The sequence below is a fragment of the Drosophila serrata genome, unplaced genomic scaffold, assembly GCF_035046125.1.
Source record: "Drosophila serrata isolate PLE 108 unplaced genomic scaffold, ASM3504612v1 contig_165, whole genome shotgun sequence".
Classification (NCBI taxonomy): Eukaryota; Metazoa; Arthropoda; class Insecta; order Diptera; family Drosophilidae; genus Drosophila; species Drosophila serrata.
The window spans coordinates 2,644,538-2,667,839 of NW_028257063.1; the positions used below are offsets into that span (position 1 = coordinate 2,644,538).

Consider the following 23,302-nt stretch of genomic DNA (forward strand, 5'->3'; position numbering starts at 1 on the left):
GCTTTATTGTTGATAAAATATATAATATAAGAATCAAGAGTATACTTAGTGTATAAGTTAGTTTAAATTAATATAAGACCACACATAGCTGTGATTCAAACCCTCTACGATGAAGTCGCCCTGTATAAGGTGCCTTCAAACCTGGTTGCATGCCACTCTAGCCGCAAGTTTCCGGTTACCAGCCTAGGTTTGAGTTCGCCTCAAACAACCGTGAGCCGCGCTTCAAGATACAAGATGCAGATACTTTGCGTTTAGTCTTATTCGGTCTGCGCGTGGTTTATGTTGGACAAGTGTCTGCGTCGCTCAGCGTTTCAAGTTCAGCGTTCGAAGTTATTGCGCCGAGAAAATAATCCACAACAAACAAATCCAAGGAAATCATGTAAAACAACAAAAAAGTATCCAAGGAATATATACTAATATATATCCAAGATTTTGACAAGATTTGTGCCTGGTTTTTGAGTTTCAAGTGTCTCGTCGCGAAAATGTGTAATAAAATGCATTGCCAAGTGCCGCCCAGCCTAGAACTGGCCCTGGAGGCTCGTTGTAATTAACCCACCAAATACAAGATACAAAGATACAAAACATAAACACGTATCTACTGCCGCTGCCTATTGCAACTGTGAACAAGTTAAAGTGAGTAGTGAGTGAATGAGTGAGTGAGTGTGTCGCCATCGTACACCGTTCAGCAAATTACAACAATCGAGCGAGCAACAAGCCACAAGATGCAGTTTTGGATATCGCTGACATTTGCTCTCCTCTTGGGTAAGTTATTGGTAAAAATTTGAAAAATATATATATGTACACGCCGAATGTATCTCATAGATGCGAGAGCCGATGCTTCTGACCGCTTGCGAAAATGTCTGCGGCAAAAGTTCATGACATTTTGGCCCAGCTAAAAAAGAAGATGAGTCCCAGACACACTCCGGTGGCAGTTTGTATCTCTCCATATGAACGCTGGCTCAGTGGCTTAGTGGATCTGGGGATTCGGTCTTCGGGTTTTCCATGTCTCAGCGCAGACCGTCCTTTGTCTGTCTCTATTTTTTTTTTTTTTTTTTTTGTTGTCGTTTTTGCCATTTTTTAGTTTGTTTGCTGTTGACATTTAAACACTTGTTTTTTTCGGAGTCGCTGTTGCTGCTGCTGTTGCGGTTTTTGCCCCTCCACAGCAAATAGATGTAGAGAATCATTTTCTTGCCACAGCCAAGTGTTGCTCCAAGAGGGGAAAGAGGAGGGACACGGGCACATCCATTCCACCCCTTACAGCTTCCACCTCCTCCCTCCTGCCTTTACACATGCAAAAGTTTTTCGTATAAATTTTTTCACAGTTTCAGTTATTTTCCTCAACAATTTCTGCCAGCCTCAACTTTTATATATATGTATGTATAATTTTTTCCCTGGCTGCTTCGGCTGCTGTTTATTTGATTTATGCGACATAATTCAGGCGAACTTTGTGGCACACATAATTTAATTTTTGCCATCAGGAGGGGCCAAAAGATGGGTGGTTACTGAAACCGATTTGGGGGGCACTGCCATCACTTTAACTGACAAACATTGTGTTGCCGTGTGCGTACTTTTTAATTATTCTTTTTTTTTATGTTTTTAATGCTGCACAAAGTTTTCCGCTTTTGTCTCTCGAATAGTTGGAGTTTTTATTTTATTGTCGGTGCAGGGTATTTGTTCATCTGTTAATTGAAAACTATTTGCATTTAAAATTTGTTTGTGGCTCTGTTCCCTTTTAAATTCGTGAGTGCTAATTGCCGAGTGTTAAAAGTTGATGTTGCATTCAAAATCGGATTCGATTCCATCATCATTGTCTATAGGTATTTGGTTCATGATCTTCTTATTTTCTACGTTTTGGCCTTCCTAATGCCTCATGACGAATTTATTAGTGGGCATTGAAAATATTTGATTAACACCATGTGAAAATATGGTAGTAAGAGGAGAAGACAGAGCGGCGCTTGAATCGGGGGGAAAATAAATACAGAAAATCGTTGGGAAATGGTTTATAAGTGTCTGGAAATTTGTTCATAAGTGTCTAATAATTATATTTAATATTTTTACTGTGTTCAATGAACTAAGCTTGAGGCTTGACTATTTATGGAGTTATAAATGGTTATAATTCATGGAATTTATCCTCGTTTAGTATTCAAAACGATGTGTATATTCCCAGAACAGAAGCAGCACCACAAAAAAAAAAAAGAAGAAAACAAGGAAGCAAATGAGGTTCCTGATAGGTTAGCAATATAATTTCCAGACTTCTTTGCGGCATTACCACCTGCCTTTGCCTGTCTGGCTGCCTGTCCCTCATTATATGAATCTACCAGATACAAATGGCTCTTTGCCTGTGTATGTAGTTTGCACGCGTCGAAAATTAATATAAGCCAAGCTGCAAAAGGGCAAAAACCGCCAAGAAACCGCTGGCCAAAAAGGGAGCAAGCTGCTAAAAAACTCAAGTACAAAAAATACACCTGCCTGGCGGCACACGGCATACACACGGCATTCGGGGCACACTCTGAAAATGTTCATTCATCTCTACACTCATCTCTACCTATACAAAATTAGTTTATACACTCTTTTGGAGTCTGGTTTTTGGCACAAACTAGAAAATTGAGGATGTGGTTAAGCGGTGGGAACTCGGCAAAAATCTCTTTTAGCCCACATGGAGCCATACACTACAGACATCTATCCATATGTATGACGGCTGCTCCTCGGCTGCTTTATAATCCGTTGACGATTTACGTAGGCAAATTGAATTAGAGCTGGCTAAAACCTCGGCCAGCAGAGAGTGGACTTAAAACCCGATTTGGCTTAATGCTTGGTCTAAAATAGGCGTGTCTCTGTGTGTGTGTGTGTGTTTGTGTGCTTAGCATAAATCCTTTGCAGTGCAATGAACTAGCGGCATAAGCCCGAGCTAATCGGTTGCCCAACTACTACCAACTACTACGACCAGTACTACACACGTTAGTAAGCCACTTGCTCTGATTAAAAGCGGCAGAAAAAACTGGCAGAAGGAGTTAAGTTAAAAAAAATGAGTGCGAATTATATGACGAACGGGTTATGGGGCTAAGCTGGGCCGGGGTTGCGTATGAGAGCTTTGAGCCATAAAGAGCAAATGATGTTGGTACTAGCCTCCATATGGCAGCAGCTCTTCAACACGGCTAACTGACCGCGTTTGACTCGGAGAATAGAGCCAGAGCCGCAGCCAGAGCCAGAACCGAAGCCGATGTGATGCATGTGCTCCAGTTGGACAGGGTCCAAAGCCATCCTCAAGCCCAAGTGCCCACCTCATTACGGGAGAGAGAGGCTTCAGCTTTAGCTTTAGCTTTTCCTTTGCATCCTTTTCACAGTTTTTTTGATGGGGCCCAGAAAATGTAATATTTTTGTTGTTGGTATAAAGGAAAAACAGGATAATTCACTTGCAAGCTTTCAAGATGTTTTCACAGAGCCAAAAGAAAATATATATGCTGAATTCTTATTAAACTTTTACTATAGAATATAACTTTTTAAGACTTTAAAATGTATATATTTTTGTATAGTCTAGTTAAGGTACATGCCTCAAAGCAGTCTTAAACCTGACATCTCCTGACAAGTTATTAAAATAATGTAAAACTAGTTTAAAAATATCAAATTTAATATAGAAATAACACATTTTTTTAGCTTGCTAATTGTCCCAAGTGCCTGCTATAGACTTCTCCCTTGACTTAGTTTATTCCAGTCCCCATCTAATCATCTCATAAACTCACCCAAGTACCCATAAAAAAGGAATGCATTTTTGCCACCTCATGTCGGCGGGGCAAGTTTTTCCCAAGCCCAGTAAAAATTCCTTTGCCGGGATGCAAGCACATACACATACACATACATATGTACATATATATAAAGTACACAACATATATCCATCAGGTTGCATCTGCATCTCGGCAAATGGAAAGAGTGCCGCATAATTACAACCCTCCAGTTGCATTGCCTGGGACCTGGGCTCTGGGGCTTGATCACAAAGTTGCGACCCCGAAGCACAAAATGCTGGTCATTTGTTTTTATGTAAATATAAAAAAATAAAAATGTATATGTTGGCTTATGCACATTTCCCATCTTCATTCCTCAACCCCATTATCCCCTGGCTGGATCCTCCTGAAGCAGTGTTTATACTTGAGCTTGGTGTAAACATTTCTATTTGAACTGGCTGTATTTTTTTTCCTTTCTGGTTTTTGGTCAAAAGCGCAAAACATGTTCCTTATTATTTTTTCGCAAATTCACTTCCGCCCAGCGAAAACCGAAAATGAGCAACGAAAAAGCAGCTATAGCAACTTCTTATTTTCTTTATGCTCGTTGCCAGCGAATTTTCTTTTGTGTGTGCAGTTAAAATAAATAACAGTTTATGAAAATTTGCCAAAAAGTCAGAGCAAAGTGGAGTGACTTTTCCTGTTTCGCCGTTGCCTGAGAACCCATTGTAACCGAAAAAAAAAAAATGAAAACCAAAGTAGAATTTCCAAACAGCAAAAAATGAAGCTAAAAAGCTGCCCATTTAAAAGGCGTCGACACTCCCCGCAAAAATTTGTTCTCTCTCTGTCTCTGAAAATTTGTGCTAACGAGTTGTCGTTGTTTGCTTTCCCCAACTGGAGGGAGCGGGAAAACCCGGGACTTCAATAGGCCCCTCCAGTGATGAGGTGTACTGGTGTGCCCATCTACTATATATCTATATATCCAACAGATTCCACACTCCGCCGTGTTGTCTTTGTGCTAAATTGAACCAATTTTTTGTAGTAGTGCTCCTCCCCATGCTTTTTTTTACCATTGCGCTTTCATTTTGTTTGTGTAGGTTTGTTTTTTGTTTTCTTGTTTTTTTACAAACATATTCTGTTTTATGCTGTTGATGCTGTATTGCTGCTGCTGCTGCTGCTTTTTTTTTTGCAGTACTTTGCACGTCAAGTGAGTGAAAACTCCGAGCTGGAGAATGCGATTTCCAGCATGTGAGGAGTGTGAATGCGAATGCGCTTTCAAAGCTCGACTGCTGTCTATTCATGCGTGGACATATATATATATAAAGTATATATATATATATACAGACAGAGCAATCCTCAAAGGGGGTTCCCCCACTTTATCCCTAAATCCTACACCCTCTCAAAGCACACACACACTCCATCCTTGAGCTATCTAGAAGCCGGAGGCTCATGAAATTGATATTGTTGTACTTTATGTTTATGTCGAATCATAATCGTTGCTTATCAGGGCTAATTCGGATTTTAAGACCAATCATTTTGGGATATAGGAATTTGTTTTTATTTTGGTTGGAAAATAATTTATACTTATTATACAGAGTATTATAATTTTAGTCAGAAGCTTGTTACGCAGTGAAGGAATCATTTCCGACCCTATAAATCATATATATTCTTGATCAGCATCAACAGCCGAATCGATCTGGCTATCTTCGGCTAAAATCTATTTTTTGCAAAAATTTCGAAATTTTATAAGGGGTTACATCGTTAAAATGGGGAAAATGTTGAATTTTTTTAGTTTCTTAACTGAGTATGCAGTTTTATTAACCTGATAAAAACTAGCATAGGAAAGCTTTCCAAATTGAAATTAAGGCATTTTTGGCTATGATATACGTTTTTTAAACTGGTAAAACAACCTTAATATTGTAGATAAATTCCCCTATCTTGTGGATATCTATAGTATTTTCCCCCTGTGTACTCTTGTGGTCTTTTTTCATCTGCAATTCAGCATATCACATTGCCAGCACGAGCTCATCGTACTTGGCGGGTGGGTACTCTCGCCCTGTCGAGTCCGCTCCCCCGGAATTGCAGCACGTTTGGCAGTGGGTGTGCGTAAGGTGTCAGTGGCACCTACCACGACGATGTCTGGGTACAAGCTGATACTCCCCCATGATACTCCTCCCTCTGGCCACGTCTTATGGCCAAAAGCTCGAGCCGAGTTTGCGGTGTCTGCGCCTGCTGGCTGTTTTCTGTTTTCCGCTGGCAAACTGTTGACTTGCCATTGCATTTTCGGTCATTATTCAACGTCATTGCAGTTTGCTGCCGCTGCTGGTGGTGTTGCTGCTGCTGCTGCGGTGGCAGCTCCAATGATGCATAATTTGTAGCGTTATATAAATGCAAACTCTGTTGATATTTTTTATGCTAATTGCATGCAAGTAAGACCTGGATGGAGAGCCGAGCCGCCGAGAGGTCGGTGTAATTATACGAGAGCCGAGAGCTGGGGTGCAAAAATGAAAAAAGAAAGTTGACAGTTAGGTGGCGTCAACGGCAAACAAGTTGCAACTGCAGCAGCACCAGCAGTAACACCAACAGCAATTGTTGTCGCTCCTTATGACGCGACGTTAACGAGCAAACAAATATACAAACAAAAGATATATACCTACCGAGCTATATACATACTATATGCTATGTACAGTTAGGTGTTTGCATCTGATATATGCAATTATGCATGACACCGCTCTCTCAGATCTCAGAAAAAGATACAGATACAGATACAGTCGCCGTTGGGGCAAAGTTAAAAAATATTGGGTTAAAGATGTGTAACGTGCGAAGCTTAAAAAAAAAGGCGGCAAAAATAAGAATAACAGGTTAAAGTACTGAACATGCTAATGAGAGCTAGTTCGTCAAGAGATCTAGATCTTAACTGGAAAGAAGTTTATACAAAAAACTTAAACAAATAAGGTTTGAAGTACTTTCCCACTTGAATATCTTTAAGATCCACTTAATTTATCTTTAGATAACTATTTAACTAGATTAGCAAGAAAAGTGCTTCACTAGCTATTCATAAAATATGGCAAATAAGAACCTACTTCAGTTGAGTAATAAATTCTCGATTCGTCGTTAAAAACAACACCAAAGACGTAGTAGCGATTTATGACGACGAGTAAATAATTGGCAAATAAGACTGCCGCTTGGTAATTAATAAAGTTTAGCCCAAGTTTAGGCCAAGTTGTGTGCCGTAAAACGTTCAACGCCATGAATGGCACGAATCTCACTCACTCTGGGGCATAAAAAAGTCCATTTGAAGCGCTCTCAATAAATTATCAAAGCCGAAGGAGAGCATACTCGATGAGCAATTGAATATGCGATTTCTATGGTCATTAATCTCGCTACTCCCGCTTTGCTAAACAGCTCCCTAACTTGATTTGCCATGTCCCCAGAGTTGGCACAACCACCACCACCACCACCACGTCCCTTTGGCCAATTTGACTATGCAAATAGCTGGAGTTGAATGCTCTATGCTGCCAATTAACAAGGCAGAGTGTACGGATCCAGAGCTCTAGCTGAATGGAGGAGCCCTAGACATGTGTGCGAACGAGTCTGTTTGCGAATCGATATTTACTCAATTAATTTATAACTTCCGCTGGCAGACAGAGACGGCAGGCAAGCTGCCGCAGCAGCTCCAGCACCGATTTTTCATTCATAAAAAAAAGGCAGCAAAAGCCAAGCTGATGAGCTGAGGCCTGTCAGCGGGTTTTTCAAGCCAGAGCCCTCTTTCTCTCGCTCTCTGTGGCACAGGAAGCAATCATCGTGCTACAAGTCATATTAACTTACGCTGGGCGCACAAAAAAAAAAAAATATATATATATAAGTATACTGAGTTTACCAAGTTTTATGCCCATCTGGAAAAAAGGCCATGAAGCCAGAATCACGGCAAAAACAGAAGCAGAAGCAAAAGCAGCAGCAGCTGGGAGCTGGGAGCTGGAAGATGGGAGCTGGGAGCTCTCTCGATGATGGGGTTGGGACTTGAGATCGGACCAAGTTAGGATCCCAACTGGCCAGATGCAGCAGTACCAGCACCAGCACATATGTTGTCCGGTCAGTTTTGCGCATGCGAAAGTTGCACTCGAAAGTATCAATGAAGGAGGACCCAAAAAACCGGACTGGGGTTCCCCTCCCTGCTCGGTGGAAAAGCCATCGAAATGCGAGCAGGTGCACCACTTACCCACACTAGCAAACACTTCATAATGATGGATGGCCAACACCGATACACTCACATACACTTATAAGACGCGCCTAAGCCGGTTTTTGTATGTCTTTTATATATATTTCGAGCAGCGTCAGTTGCTTGTATCTTTTTTGTTTTGTTGTTTTTCTTGCCTCAATTAAACTGCCAGGGACGTGGTCGAAAACCCACAAGAGTCTACGGTAACTTTTGGCCCAAAAAAACAGACATATACTTGTGAAAATTGAATTAATAACCAGACGCCAAGCCGCGACAATGTGAAAATTACGAGTATTTTGCTTTAGCTTTGCTGTTTTTTCAATTTTCATGTAGTGCTGGCTGCCAAGAATGTAAAGTTAATTTTTCGCTAACGAACTTTTCATGCACTGACCAAAAATCAAATGATTGATGGTCTAAATACAGGGACAGCTCCGGGAGTTAATAGAATGACAATAACCGAGGGAAGGCGCTCGTATGACTGATGAGGGTGTGAGAATGCCAAAAAATTGGTAGAAATAGGGATAGGAAGAGGTTATTTTCGGAAACTGATGTTTTTGGGCAGATAACATGGGAAAAATAAATAAGAGAGGGGCCTAGAATTGGGGGTAATGTGTCACGATTATGAGATACCCTATAAGATACATACAGTTTTTGATGGAAAGAAAGATAGAAACAAGTTTTGAAGCATAAGTATCCAGAAACCTATATCCTTTAAATCCCCTACAAAATACATCATCTTCCTTTACAACCCCAGTTTCTCTAAACTTGGAGGCATTCCCTTTCATAGGTAAGTTTACCTTTGGTAATCAATTTGTCCCAATTCGTAGAAGAACTCGCTATGTAACATATAGCCAGCGGCCTTTGTGATTCGATTTGTTTCGACATTCACGGCGGTGTTAATTTTGACAAATGAACATTTTGGTTGCTGGGCATGTAGATCATGGGAGCTGGGTAAACTCCATGCTCCTCCGGCTTATCTATAATTTACATGTTCTGACTAAACTGGAGGCTCCACACACAAAGCATCACGTTGCGTTGTCTCTGCTTAATTACCGCTTTGGAGTTGGCCTTTTGTCTTGGCCTCAAACTAATCAGCTCGGAGCCATTAATCTGGCCATAGTCTACTATAGTCTCTTGTTTCACTGCAGCAGCGGTATCTTGATTATCAAAGTTTTGAGAGAGCAGAGAGTTATGCTCGGAACAACCGCCGCTAGATAACTTGAATTTCTGGCTCTTGGGTGACTTTGTTTTGTATCTTTTGGGTTAAAATCAAACCCTCAATTTAGAGTCAAAAGTGCAAAATAAAAAAACGAGGCTTTAATGTCCCCAACATTAAAATTTTGGGTTTGATTCGAGGGAATCGCTGACAATTGCATGTGGCTTTGTTTGAGGTTGGCCCGCATCTGTTGTTCACACGCCGCCTACATAAATCTCGTAAAGTTAATGAACGCATCCTTGAAAAAATAAATATATATACACATATATATATATATATATATGTAGACAAATGTATATGGGTTAATGCCCACAATCAGTAGACCATTAAGTTTTTATAAAAACAAACAGACAAAACACTGTGTTTTTTTGAGTTGCATACATAAATAAAATGAAACGTAAAACGAAAATGAAAAAACCTAGTGCGGGTGCCAGTAAAAACAAATATTTATTATATACATTTTTTGAATGAAGGAAATACATAGTATTGAAGTCTGAAATTCAAATAAAATTTGCTAATTTTAAGATCGCATTTGCATAGTTATGAATTGCTTTATACGTTTTCATAGCCATTGAATTTTTAATGAACACATAAATATATTTTGTATTTTGGTGATTTAATGAATCCGAAAGACACGACAAAATGTACTAAACTAATTTCGTCTCGCGAATAAAGTTCAGAGTGTTCCAATAAAAACGGCAAAAATATGTTGTTTGACCTTTTGGCGAGACAGGCCCCGGACAGTTGCGACAAGCCAATGTACCGCTCGGGGCCCAGACATTATAATTATGCAGCTGCCACATACTCAGACCGATATCGGAGAGGGGAGAGGGGGTTGTATTGGAGGGGTATCCATGAAAATGGCCAAGAAGTGCAATCAAAGCCGCCGTTGTCTTGGCATTTGAGCCGAACGACAAGTGCAAGCCGTCGATCGCTTTTCTGCCTCTTGGCCAATTCAGTCTCTCTCTCTGGCATTAAACTTAAGCTTAAGCCAGGAAAGCCGTCAAAGCCAGGTGCGTGCTCGGGGTTTGCAAAACTCCAACTCTGACTTGGACTCTCTGTCGGTGCTCTACAGCTAAATTTAAATTCAGTTTAATATGCGCCTCGAATTGAGGCAAAAGCCCACGTCTTTTGTGGCCTTTGTATGTCCATTCATATGGCGGCTACCATTCATAAGCCCGTAGTTTTTTCCTCTCCCTCTATATAGATATATATACATACATATATTTATATATAGCTACAGACATCTATATAGCTCTTTTACCTTTTCACAGCACGTAGGTTGTGTGTCGTCCGTCGTCGTTTCTTAGTTAGTTTGCCTGGTTTTGAACTGGTTTCTGGCTTTGATTTCTTTATGAGTCTATTGGCGCACCATTTTTTACTACCTTTTGGCCGCTGGATTTCTTATTCAAATAGCCGCTTGGAGATCTCGCAGCTCCCCTCTAAAACTTGGCCAAGAGGAACTGGGGGAAAATTAATTTTCCTGGGTTATTTTTGGTTGAAAAACTTTTGCCATTTCGCAGACAAACACATCCTTTTCTCATTCTCAGCGCAGCCAAGTTTTACGATCCTGTTAAATAATAATTTTTGTTTTTGTGTGCATATTTTTTAAGGCTCTTTTACTAGGATTAATTTATTTTCATGGTCTGAGGCAAGGTGCTTCTAAGTGAGTTTTATGATTTTTATGATTTTCAATTTATGACTAATAAAATTTGTCAATTTTTTTCGTCTTCATCGACGACGACGCTGTCTTGTGGGTGTTCAAAAAGTCTTGGCCTGGCCCACGCATGTGGCAGTTGACAAAACTGGTTGGTAGGTGGTTGGTTTGGTGGATGGATGGATGGATGGATTGACAACCGGACAAACAAACTGCTCGCTGAGTGGCTTATAGTCGTAAAATCATCAAATCTATTACCGTTCTCTATCTTCCTCTCCCTCTCTCTCTTTGAAAACTTTTATTATATGCAGGAATTGGTAAAGAATGAATTTTTATGGTAGTATATTTCTCGAAAAATTTTTTTCATTTTCAAACAGAGATTTTTTTATATAAATTCCTATATTTCCTATATTTCACATTTTTAATATTTATTGTTTTTGTAAGCCTTAAACTGTTTCACTGTTTTTTTAGTTACTCAACTTAAATTCCCAGATTTTTGGTTTGGCAAAAATTCCTGGCAAATTCCCGCCTTGATATAAATACAAAAAAAAAAAAAAAACCAACTGACCAACAAAATACTTTCAATTTTGGCCTAGGAAAAATATTTACTGTTGCTCCGCCAGGCTACACCGCAACAATTTTATCCAAAAATATTCCCGAAAAGCAAACAGCAAAAAAAAAATATATATATATATATATATATATATAGGAAAATAGTTGACACAACCGACAGCCGCATTTTTGTATTAATTAACGAAAAGATGAAAGTCCCGGGGCTGGTTCTACTCAATCGGGGGTCACATCTCGGGGTCCATCCAAAATGCTCATGAAGCAGAAAATAATTAATGTTAATGCCTCGAAATGGAATCGGTGTGGGTCCCGGGCAGCGCTCTCTCGGACGCTCTAATTTGTGCAGACCGCAAAGTTCATAGCAAATTAGTTGATTAGTTTAACGTCGAAGAGGCTTTCCAAAATGCGAGTGAGGGGGAGCTATGGCTCTTGGCATTTGATATTGGCCTGGCCTGGTCGCTGAAAATTTTATAATTCAATCAGAGCTCAAACACACTCAGACAGAGACTTGGTAATGCGGCAATTTGCGTAAGGACTTCGGCTTCATTCGGGAGGGGATCTGTGTGTGGGAAACAACAATAAACAAACATTTGGAGGTCGTTAATGCCCCCATGATCCCCATCCCCCCTTCGCGGGATTCAAATGCGTTTTATTGTGAATTTATTAAGCGTGCCCAGGGCGAACATTAAACGCCTGGACTGGCCTGGTCTGGCTCTGACTCTGACTCTGGCAATGGACGGTGACGTGACACTCTTCCCGTGGCGGGAATGCGGGTCTGGGTCAGCCATAAACTTGGCCATAAGCGGAAGCCACAAAAAGCCAAAGAAATGTAGGGTACCAGCACAATGGCCAAGTTGATGCCAAGTTACTTAAAAGAACGCAAAAAGACAGCCAAGTTGACATCTTTTCAGTGTTCCCAATCATTGGACTTTATCTTAAAAAAAAAACCCCTTGGAAAAACTAAATTATTATTAAACTTAAGATCTCTTGGATTAAATATAAAGTTAAAATCCCAAGTACCTTTTATTATAATAACAAAACTCACTTCAATTTAATTGAAACTCTTTCCAAGCAACTCACCAGAACCCATCACCCTGCAAAACAGATAAAATCCTAATGTCATTCGGGCTAAAAACCGCTCAAGTTTTAGCGGAAAATCTCCGAGTTTAGCCAACAGTATTAGGGAAACCCCCACACATGTGGAGTGAAATAATTGTTATGGGCCTAAAACCCTAAAATCCTTTCCCTTGCCATTTAAAACAATTTGAAACACTTTGCCCGGCGCTTAACATGGCTGACAACAAATTTGACACACCAAAGCCGCTTTAATCAATATAATAAAAGACATTTGTTAAGTTAGCAAAGCAAGCGACAAAAAATTGCTTAACAGGCGCAGTAAAGTACATACAGGAACAGACACAAAAAAAAAACAAAAAGAAAATAAAATTTAATTAAATTTATAACGCAAAGCCGCAAAACCCGGCCAAGAGATTTATGTGCCCGTTAATTTTGTCAAAGCGAGCACAGTAACATAGAGAGAGAGAGATGCCGGCTAAGTGTCCTGCAGGAGAGTGTGGCATAAAACAACAACAACAACGAAAGCAAAAGGAAAGAGGAAAAGGCCAAAGCAACAGCAAAAACAAGAAGAAGGAGAAAAAACCTCACCGGATTTCCTGTGATATGCCACAATATTTTCCATTAACGCGCTGGAGTTACCAGCGGGAGCGAATAAACTGGAAACTGGTCTCGATAAGGAGAAAAAAAACAACAACACACTCAGGAAAAAAAGGGAGGCAAAAAAGAAAAGGGAAAAAGAAGAAAAAACAAAAGGCTCAATGTGCGTTGGTCCAGGCCACTTCACTTCACTCCGGATTCTGGATACTGGACAAGAGAGTTGCCTGCCTCTTAGGCCTCTTCTACAGCGACAGTTGCTGGCTTTGTATGAGTTAATGACTTGTAGATAGTTTAACTTACAAAGCAGACCGTCCTAGGCCTAGGTTCGATACTACAGATACACAGCAGAGAGAGAGGGGGAGAGAGAGGGTATAGCGGAGGATTGGCTATAGACTGGGCTAAAACGGGGACCTTCGAGTGCGTTGCGTTGACCATTAGTGCGACATCCGGCGTTGCGCTTGGCTTGCCATTGCCACATGTAACACAGCGAGTTAGCAAAAGAGATGAGCTAAGAGCATACCCTAATTCTAAAAATATATAATATTTTAATAATAGAAAATGTTTACAAGAAAATGTATCATAAAGATCAATAGCAGAAGTATTTAAAGGTTTAATCATTCCCCTATCCTTTATATACCATCACCGCTTACGGCTCTCCCATCTCTAGCTTCCTTTTTGCCAGGACCTGCTCCCTATCGGCCTAAAAACTATTAGCAAGCTTTTGAGGCCAAAAGCAGGACAGGGCCAGGCCCAGGCACACTCACTTAACTTGTGGCCAGGAACCAACTTGAGCCTAGGCACAGGAAGAGGCCCAAGTGCAGGAACTAGGCTCTGAGGGATGAAGGGAGAACCCCTGGATCGACATGGTCATCATCATCATCATCGTCGTCGTCGTCGTCGTCATCGTGCGTTTTGCGGTTAAGCAGTTAGTTTAGTTTGCGTACAATTTGTGGGGAACAGTTGACAATTACAGCTGCTGTTGGTGCTGCCGCTCCTTCTTGACCAGGGCCAAAAGCGATGGCTGAGAGAAGCCATGAATGAAATGCTAAACCGGTCTCTGGCTCATCTTTCATTTACTTTGCACTTACTCCAGTCATAGTCGAGTGGAGTGTGTTTTGTGCTCTTCAGTTGTTCAGTTGTTGAGTTACTCAGTTGTTCAGTTCCTCAGTTCCCCAGTTGTTCAGTTGTTCAGTTGTTCAGTTGTTGAGTTGTTCTGTACCTCAGCTCTTTAGTTTAGTTGTTCCTTGGGCCGTTTCTTTGGGCTGTTTGCTTCCTACTGTCACACTTCAAGGATTTCTTTGTTGGCCATCCTGCAGTACACACATATGTGTGTGTATGACAATTACCCCCGACCCAGCGGGGTGGCTTTCCTGTCTGCCTGTCTGCCTGCCTCTCCCCTGTTGTTGTTTGGCCATAAAACCCATAGAGCCGCAGTGCCATCTCCTCCCGTAATGACACTAAATGAGTTGTATGCTGTTGCAAGTCGGGTCTCAGTTTTCGCTCCTCTCCCCATCTCTCTTGCTCACTGTTTTTGTTGTCATTGTCAGTGCAAAAACCTGTCAAGTTGTGCAGTTTTTTTTTCGCTGGTTAATTGCCGCAGGAAATGTTCTGGCATTGCCGAGTTGGTCAACTGTCGCTTGGCTTAATTGCTTGAACTTTGGCCAGCAGAAAATGCAAATCGAGTCGCCCTCGAAAACGAATGACTAACTTGGCCCAGTCTTAACCCCTGGGTGGTCGCTGGTTGCTGGTCGTTCACATTTCCGCTCTAACCAAATCATATCCGCTTGGACCCACTTTCAAGACCATCTTCCCAGACAACTAATCAATTAATCCACCACAGAAATGTGTTTGTTTTGTTTTATGTATTGTTTATCTGGCTGGCACAGTGGCACCAGACAACCAGTTTAAAGTGAGTTATAACTTTGCTGAAAAATCAATTGGTAATTAAACTTGGTTTTAGCTTTAGGGGGAATTAAAAAATGTTATTAGAGATTTGTGCAAAAGATTAATGGCCCAATCATTAGACTGGAAGAAATATTTATCACTGCTAAGGCGACAGTTTGTCTTTATAGGAACTCCTCGGATAGAGATGATTTACGGAGCTTTGTTTTCTCAGACTTAAATTGACCAAAAATGGAACTTTCTCCTCTTTGGTTTTATTTTTAAATTTGCACCCACACACAACATTTTCCTCGAGGCGGTGACACAGTGTGCGTGTCAATGCTTTTATATATACCTATATGTAGATTGCTCTAATGCTGATTAGGTCGCACACACATGTCTATAGATATACATATATATATAGCTATATAGCCTAGTGAGTAGGCCGCTCAATTTGGTATCGAACGTGGCCTGGTCGTTTCTTTAAGACATTTTAATGCTAATGAGCCGCAAGAGCTCTGTGTGGACCTACTTTAGGCCTAGGTGTGGGCCGACTGAGCTGGGGAGAACATATACAACAGAAAGAAAAAGAGACCGATTCACGGACTCACGGACAAATGGACAGATACATCCATGTCTCAATGACAGCCTGAGAGTTGTGCCTGACACATGTGAGTCGAGTCACTCTGAAGGAAGGAAGCGACCGAGGGAAACAGAGAAAAAGAAGTTGTACCAAATTAGTGCGATGTGACTGAGCGACGTCGTCGGGGCTTACGCTTAAGTAATGTGTATTTTATGTGTGGGCTGTAAAAACTGGGTAACCAACCGTAGGGGGTATATCTCACTAGCCCCCCCCCCCCTCCACTCTACGTCCCTGACAGGTCGACACATCCATGTCGATTCCGATGCCAATTGAACTGTTCCCATTGCCGGTGCACTTGGCAAACTACGTGAGCAAATGTCGAACGTGCCGATTAACCAAGCGAATTTCCTTTTCATTTCGTATTGTTTTGCACTGCCCGAAAATCAAGGGAAATTTTATATAGATTTATGAAAAATAATACAAACTTATAGCACATTAAATAATGGGGAAAAACCTTTTCAAAAACTTGTTTTAGTTCTCCCAAACATCTCACTAATTCCCTTACATTTCTCTCTCTGCAGCTGGGACCTTCTCTTATGGAATGGCTGCAGTTACGGCTCCGGCTCCAACTTCTGCTCCACCTGCAGTTACCTCTCCCAATCCCCCCGCCGTGCAAAAGTTCCGGGTGACGCCCCATGATCTACAAATACTCGAGGGCACCGACACCCTCCTCCGCTGCGAGGTGTCCTCGCGCGCCGGCAAGGTCCAGTGGACCAAGGATGGCTTTGCATTGGGTTTTTCCGCTGTGATTCCCGGTTTTCCACGCTACTCGGTCCTGGTGGATGCCAAGCAGAATGCATACAATCTGCAGATCAAGAATGCCACGCTCGAGGATGATGCAGAGTATCAGTGCCAGGTGGGTCCGGCGGCTGGGAATCCAGCCATACGGGCAAATGCCAAGCTAAGCATCGTTGCGGCACCGAGTAGCATCGTCATCGAAGGTTATGTCAGGAATGCCCGGGTGGAGGTGGAGGAGCGACAGAATCTAACGCTGCACTGCATCGCTGAGAATGCCAATCCGGCGGCGGAGATTGTGTGGTTTCAGGGCGATGTGCCAGTACAGAGTGGTAAGTTGATAATAATTTCAATTTGATATACAAAATATATATACTTCTTAAAGACATATTTCAATGGAAAAGACTTTCCAAATTATTTGAGGACTTTAGCTACTTTTCCCTGACCCATTTCTCTCTGTGCAGCGCCCATTGTCTCTGTGAATCAAACGGCCCCGAAGCGTTTTACCTCCAGTTCCACGCTGCACCTGCAACCCACCTCCGAGGACGATTACAAGGAGTTCTCCTGCGAGGCCCGTCACAAGGCCCTGCCCCCCGATGTCCCCATGCGTGCCCAGGTGCAGCTCTCTGTGCTGTGTAAGTGGGAATGGCTTTTCGAGTTGAGCAGAAATTCCTAATAATAGACGCCAATCCCCACCCTATGCAGATCCACCCGGAGCACCGTTCTTCGAAGGCTATAGCCAAAGTGAGAGCCTTAATCGCGGCCAGGATGTGCAAATCGCCTGTCGCAGTCGTGGCGGGAACCCCCCGGCTCAATTGACTTGGTATCGAAATGGTGTGGCCGTCAGTTCACCGCAACGAACCTCGGGACGTCTATCGGAGAACGTGTACAAGTTCACCGCTGCCGCCGAGGACAATGGAGCCAATTTGGTATGCGAGGCTAAGAATCTACTGGCACCCACGCCCCTTCGAGCCGAACTCAATCTGACGGTGTTGTGTAAGTTCCTGATCTCTCTTAACTTGTAAATAAACTAAGAAAATCAAAGAATTTGTTTAGCATAATTTACGTTAAATTAATCCCCTATAAATATATCCTCTTGTTTATTTATACAGATGCCCCCAAGGATGTTTATCTAAGCGGCGCTAGCCAAGCCAAGGTCGGCGATTCCGTGCAAATGAGCTGTGTGACTGCCCCCTCGAATCCTCCAGCCCGCATCAGTTGGTCCCTGAATGGTCGTCCTTTGGCCAACAGCACCTACAAGACCACCAGCAGCTCCGATGGCGGCTGGGTGAGCAGCTCCAATATCAGCCTGAACATAGATTCCCAGAGCAGAACCTTCATTGCCGTTTGCCATGCCCTAAACACGGAGCTAACGCAGAATGTTGTGGGCTCACACACTGTGAATGTGCTGTGTAAGTTCTTTGCTTTTACAAAAATATATAAATTTAGCTCAAGAAAAACTTGATAATTTATATAAATTATATAATTTTATATCATTTTCCACACAGATCCCCCTTCGCCACCCCTGTTAACTGGCTACAATGATGGCGACATCCTCATTTCCGGTTCCATATTGAAACTGCAATGCAGCTCTGCTGGCGGCAATCCACCTCCTACCCTCCAGTGGTACAAGAACGACAAGAGACTGAATGCTCCGTCCAAGCTGGTGGACAGTAAGATTACCTCCGAGCTGTCCCTCCTGCTCAATGCCTCCGACAATAATGCCATCTACAAGTGTGAGGTTCAGAATGCCGCCATAGATATACCCTTGTTTGCTACCAAGACTTTGGGTGTGCACTGTAAGTAATGACTATATCTCTTCGTTATCCCAACTATATAGGATTTTCTTCACTATTATCAGTCCCCCCTGAGACGGTCAAGATCAGTGTGGTGCCCAAGAATTTGGTGCCTGGCATCCGGGCCAAACTTGTGTGCGATTCCAGCTCTAGTAATCCTCCAGCCAAGATCAGTTGGTGGAAGGATGGCATTCCCGTTGAGGGTTTGAACCTGGCCAATCGTCCTGGTCTTTGGGGTGGTTCAGTGTCCACCCTGGAGATGTATGTGAATATAACCCAAGATCTGGATGGCATTATCTACACCTGTCAGAGTCACAACGAAGTGTTGCAACGCAGCGTGCACGAGACCATTAGCTTGGACATACTCTGTGAGTTTATATAGATTTATAATTATTCAGAGACATCTTAATTTATGAAATGCAATACGCAGATCCCCCCAAGTTCGAGGCAGCGCAGACCACAACCTTCGTGGGCGTTGAGGGGGCGCCATTCCATGCGGAGCTGCTGGCCAGCGGAAATCCCATGGCCATTAGCTATACCTGGACCAAGGACGGTTTACCCATTAGCAGCAATAGTCTGAGCGGTCAGCGATTGATCTCCGATGGACCGCGTCTCAACATTAGTCGTCTCAGTCGCAATGATGCGGGTATCTATATCTGTGAGGCTCTCAATAGCCAAGGCACTGCTCTGTTGGAGGTCCAGGTGGCCGTGGAATGTGAGTATTTAGTGGAGTGGAGTGACCCCCAAATGAAACAAAGCTAAGGTCTTGTTCTATAACTCTTATAGACGCACCCACCATTACGGCAGTGAGCGAGGGTCGCAGCTTTGTGGCTGGTGAGCCGGCTGTCTTGGCTTGCCACATCCAGGCCCAACCTCTGGAGGCTGCCCATGTCCGCTGGTCAAGGGATGGCTATGATTTGGCGTCGCGCACCATGGCCAGTTTTGAGAATGGAACTGCCTTGCTCCAAATAGCCAGCGTAGAGCGCAGCGATATAGGAAACTTCACCTGTATTGTGGACAACCAAAGAGGAGCTCCAGCGGCTCAGAATGTTCTCCTAGTTGTGCAAAGTAAGTTGAATATATAGCTTAGATACAGTCTAACCTCTAGGATAAACATTTCCTTATATCTGTGTTTTAATCCCTAATTCCCTTTCTTGTTGCTTCTCCCATTAGCTGCCCCTGAAATCGATCACTCCCCCAATTTCACCCGCTATGCCGCTCGCCTGGGCGTTCGTGCTCAGCTCATCTGCCGAGCTCTGGCCGCCCCTCAGCCCAATTTCATCTGGCGTCGCAATGGCAAGGATCTCAAGATGCAGCGACGCAACAAGTTCAAGAGTGTGGAGCGTCAAGTGGATCCACTGAACTATGAGTCAGCTTTACTAATCGAAAACACCTCAGCGGATGATTACGGACAGTACGAGTGCGTGGTTAGGAATGCCTTGGGACAAGCCAGCACTACGCTGGAGTTCAGCAAACCCAGCCGGCCGGATACTCCTCTCCAGCTGAGAGTTGGTAATGTGAGTGATACGGGAGTGGAACTAAACTGGACTCCAGGTTTCGATGGTGGAATGCAGACCTATTTCCGACTGAGGCTAAAGCAACATGGTGAGGAGAAGTACAAGTATGTGGATGCCAAGCCAGGATTCCTCAACATATCCCTGGATGGCCTAAAGCCTGGAGCCACCTATTACTTCTCTGTGATGGCAGCCAACGAAGCAGGTGGCAGCAAGTTCATGCCCGACATCAAACTGACCCTGAGCAAGGGCTCCCAGCCACATTCGGCAGAGTACACCGAAAAGGATGAGCTGCCTAATGTGATGATCATTGGAATCACCTCGGCTGCAATGGTTCTCTTGGTGCTAAATGCCGCCCTGGTGGCCTGGTTCGTCATCCGACGACAGAACAAGTCCCAAAGTGAGGCAGAGCCCAGCAACGATGATGTCTACTCCAAGGATGACAATCAGTCTGTTTATAAGGTAGGGTCATTACACTAATATCCCACTAACGAGATCTAACCCCTTCTGAAATCCTAATTAGCTGCCCATCACTGCTTTGCAGGCGGATGTTCAGAAGAAGGCAGCCGCCTCCACCTACCTCGTGGAGAATGTGGACATTATCCAGTCGACGGCATATCCGCCCAAGTACCAGGAGAGCTCCATGTGCACCCCGCCCTATCCGCTCTGCAATCCGGACTTTACCCGGACCCTGCCCAATCCCAAGCGCCACAGTCAACGGAACAGTGCCACCGGCATGATCGATGGCATGCCTATGCGCTCCAAGGATGATCATATGCTGATCTCTAATGGGTTGTACATCCCATCACCATCGCCTGCCTCCTCGCTGGTGATCAAGGGCAGCTACATATCGTCACCATCGCCGGCGCCGCCAGCTGATGGATCATACTTCAATATGAGCGATAAATATATGTCCTATCCCCCAGTGGTAAGTTCAGAAAACATTTTTTAATATATAGACAAATTAGGAGTAAGATATTTGAGGATTAGAAAAGTGTGAGGGAATTTCATAGCCGATTACTTTTAATTACATGGCCTGTTAAGCCATATAACTAACCCTTGCTATTGAAAAACGGTTTAATTAGTATGTAAAGCAGTATAAATTTGTATATTAAGGAATATGTTTTCAAACCTTAATGCATGACATATACATATATTGTTAGTCAAAACATTTATTGCAAGCTCTCAATATACAATATGCTTATCGAAATGATCGAAAACATAAATTAATTAGTATTATTATCTCTGGTGGTGCATATAATTTTGTATAATGATCCAGATCAATCGTCAGACTTTGCCAAGCCCCCACTAATTAGCAGCTTGTTAGAACAACCTGTATTTACCTGTATTTCTAACGGCCATTCCACCTGTTTTCCCCCTCTACTTTGCAGACCTACTAAGCATCGTGCTGAGCGTGAATGACAGCCACAGACAGCCCAACCCAGCCGAATCTCAAGCTAGACTGATTGACATCACATCATTCATAATCACAGGCAGAAGAATATATATATATATATATAAACATATATATTTATATGGAGAGAAGCGGAAATGGAATAACGACAAAACACTTAATCAATAGATGGGAACGGTGTTCGTGTCTCTTTCGGCTGCTGCGGGTTTATATTGAATTTCTTTATTTTTTATTTCTATTTTACGTTTGTAATTATTACTATATGACGTTGATTATTACGGAGCGCAAATGGAGAAACCATGTTGAGTGTGTTTTGAGAAAAGACATTTGCATGCGGCGCTCGAAGGCTGTGATAAGTACCTGTGCCCGAAGCACGCAAGCCACACGTTGGCCACAAACCAAACGATCATCCGGCAGATGGGAGACTTCAGACGTCAGAGACTTTCCCGGTTTTAAGGGATATTTATTTGGTTTGGAGCCCACGGGGCAGGTGCGCAACCAAAAAAAAATAAAATAAAATAAACGCTCTACGATAAAATGCTTGCCGCCCTCCTCCGCAATCCCAATAATCCAAAACACCACAAGCAGCAGCAGCAGCAGCATTTGTAGAAGCCACAAAAAATATATAAAAAACAAACAAAAAACCACAAAAGAAATAATAAGAACAACAAAAGAACTCTCAAAATATTAATTTGTAGTAAGATCCATCGATATTAAGTAGTAGGAATTACGCATTTTAGCATTTAGCATAAATATTACGAGTCTGGCGAGTCAAGACTCATTCTCATTAGCAGTTGTTCAAGTTTAAGCTATAGGACATACCCCGATATTTATCAGCATACGTACTGTACACACATAAACATATTTAAATAGTATATGAATATTTACACAGAGAGCAGGCCCGAAAAGGGTAAACGATTTTCAACGAACAAAAAAAAAACCGATAAGAAATCACCAAAATCGAAACACAGATTACTTATTAAGCGTGACTTGTGCTAGACCTAAGACTTGAAACATCAAATAATATTCGAAATATATAGATACATCTTTTTATCATGCATGACAATAATTATATACATGGTAAAAAAGTTTATGCATATACGCGCGAGCGCCAAAAATTATGCTAAAGAACTCTTATAAATACAAATTCCATTAAAAAATGTTAATTATAAATTAGACTTTGACAGCATTTGCATTTAAATTGAAGAGGGGAGCTAAGTACGTGTATAAAATATTTCATTAATTAAAGTAAATATTTAAATGTAATATTTAAAATATTAAAGATAAACAAAAAGAAAATAAACTTAAAAAAAAAACGAAGAAAACGACAACAAACTTTTTGTATATTCAAACAAAGAAAAATATTTGAATAAAATTACAAATTTTTCAAATTAAATTGAATGTGTTTTGATTTTTTTAAAGGGGATTTTTTTCCGGGGGAAAATCTTTCACAGATATCACTATAATTTTCCTTATTATAAAATAGTGCTCGGTACTGTTTTTTGAAAGGCATTTTGGATGCTATTTTTATACCCTTTCAGGGTATTTTAATTTTAGTCAAAAGCTTGTAACCAAGTGAAGGAATCATTTCCGACCCTATAAATCATATATATTCTTGTTCAGAATCAACTGGAAAATCGATCTAGCCATATTTGGAAGAAAATAAATTTTTTAAGTTTTTTGAAAATTTTATAAAGGGTTACATCGTTAAAATGGTCAAAAAAAAAAAATCGGCCAAAAATTCATTTTTAAATGGAGTATGCAGATTTATTAATCTGCTTCAAACTAACATAGGAACGCTCTCCGAATCGAAATAAACGCATTTTTGGCTTAGCTATGAGATTTTTGCATTTTGATTTGTCGAAAAAAATTGCATATGAAAATTTACATGGGAACGCTTTCCGATTTAAATGTAATGCATTTTTGGCTTAGTTATGAGTCTTTTAAATTTGATTTGTCATATTAAAAAATCAAAGTTTATCTATTAAAAGAATTCAAACCTATTATTGAATTGCAAACGGCAAGGGTATATACATTTCGGGTTCTCAAACTTAGGTTCCTTTCTTATTTAAAGTTAAAAATTTGTCCAGTGTCATCAATCAGCCGGCTGACTTTGGACATCATTCTTCTTTCTTTTCGCCTGGGGGCTTTCTTCTCCTGGTGGGCGTGTCCACTTGCACCTTAAATGCCGCCTAATTGATTCTACTTTTTCGGGGCCAACCAGACAAAGTGGCGGCATTTTGCTAGGAAGTTTTATTAATTAATAG

The 23,302-nt window shown here is 41.8% G+C and overlaps 2 protein-coding genes across 4 annotated transcripts in view; one reads left to right on the forward strand and one right to left on the reverse strand.

Annotated features, from left to right (window-relative positions):
- The window catches only part of LOC110177834 (SAM50-like protein CG7639), a 114,635-nt gene that overhangs the window by 53,041 nt on the left and 38,292 nt on the right, over window positions 1–23,302 (reverse strand). The window lies entirely within an intron of this gene.
- Window positions 203–22,431, forward strand: hbs (hibris). 2 transcript variants are annotated; one of them, XM_086827034.1, is made up of 12 exons: window positions 203–762; window positions 16,098–16,643; window positions 16,776–16,946; window positions 17,017–17,307; window positions 17,424–17,723; window positions 17,820–18,110; window positions 18,173–18,475; window positions 18,538–18,822; window positions 18,894–19,175; window positions 19,281–20,083; window positions 20,145–20,549; window positions 21,013–22,431. In XM_086827034.1, exons 1-12 carry the CDS (start codon window positions 723–725, stop codon window positions 21,019–21,021), a joined length of 3,726 nt encoding a protein of 1,241 aa, XP_086683160.1. In that variant the 5' UTR covers window positions 203–722; the 3' UTR covers window positions 21,022–22,431. The 2 variants fall into 2 exon arrangements, with proteins under 2 accessions (XP_086683160.1, XP_086683161.1); XM_086827035.1 differs by having other exon boundaries at window positions 20,166–20,549.

Excerpts from the sequence above, each read along its gene's own strand:
- hbs (XM_086827034.1), top strand. The coding sequence starts at position 723 with ATGCAGTTTTGGATATCGCTGACATTTGCTCTCCTCTTGG. Across the intron at positions 17,308-17,423 it reads ACTCAATCTGACGGTGTTGT|ATGCCCCCAAGGATGTTTAT; the intron begins GTAAGTTCCTGA and ends TTATTTATACAG. Across the intron at positions 18,823-18,893 it reads GGTCCAGGTGGCCGTGGAAT|ACGCACCCACCATTACGGCA; the intron begins GTGAGTATTTAG and ends TAACTCTTATAG.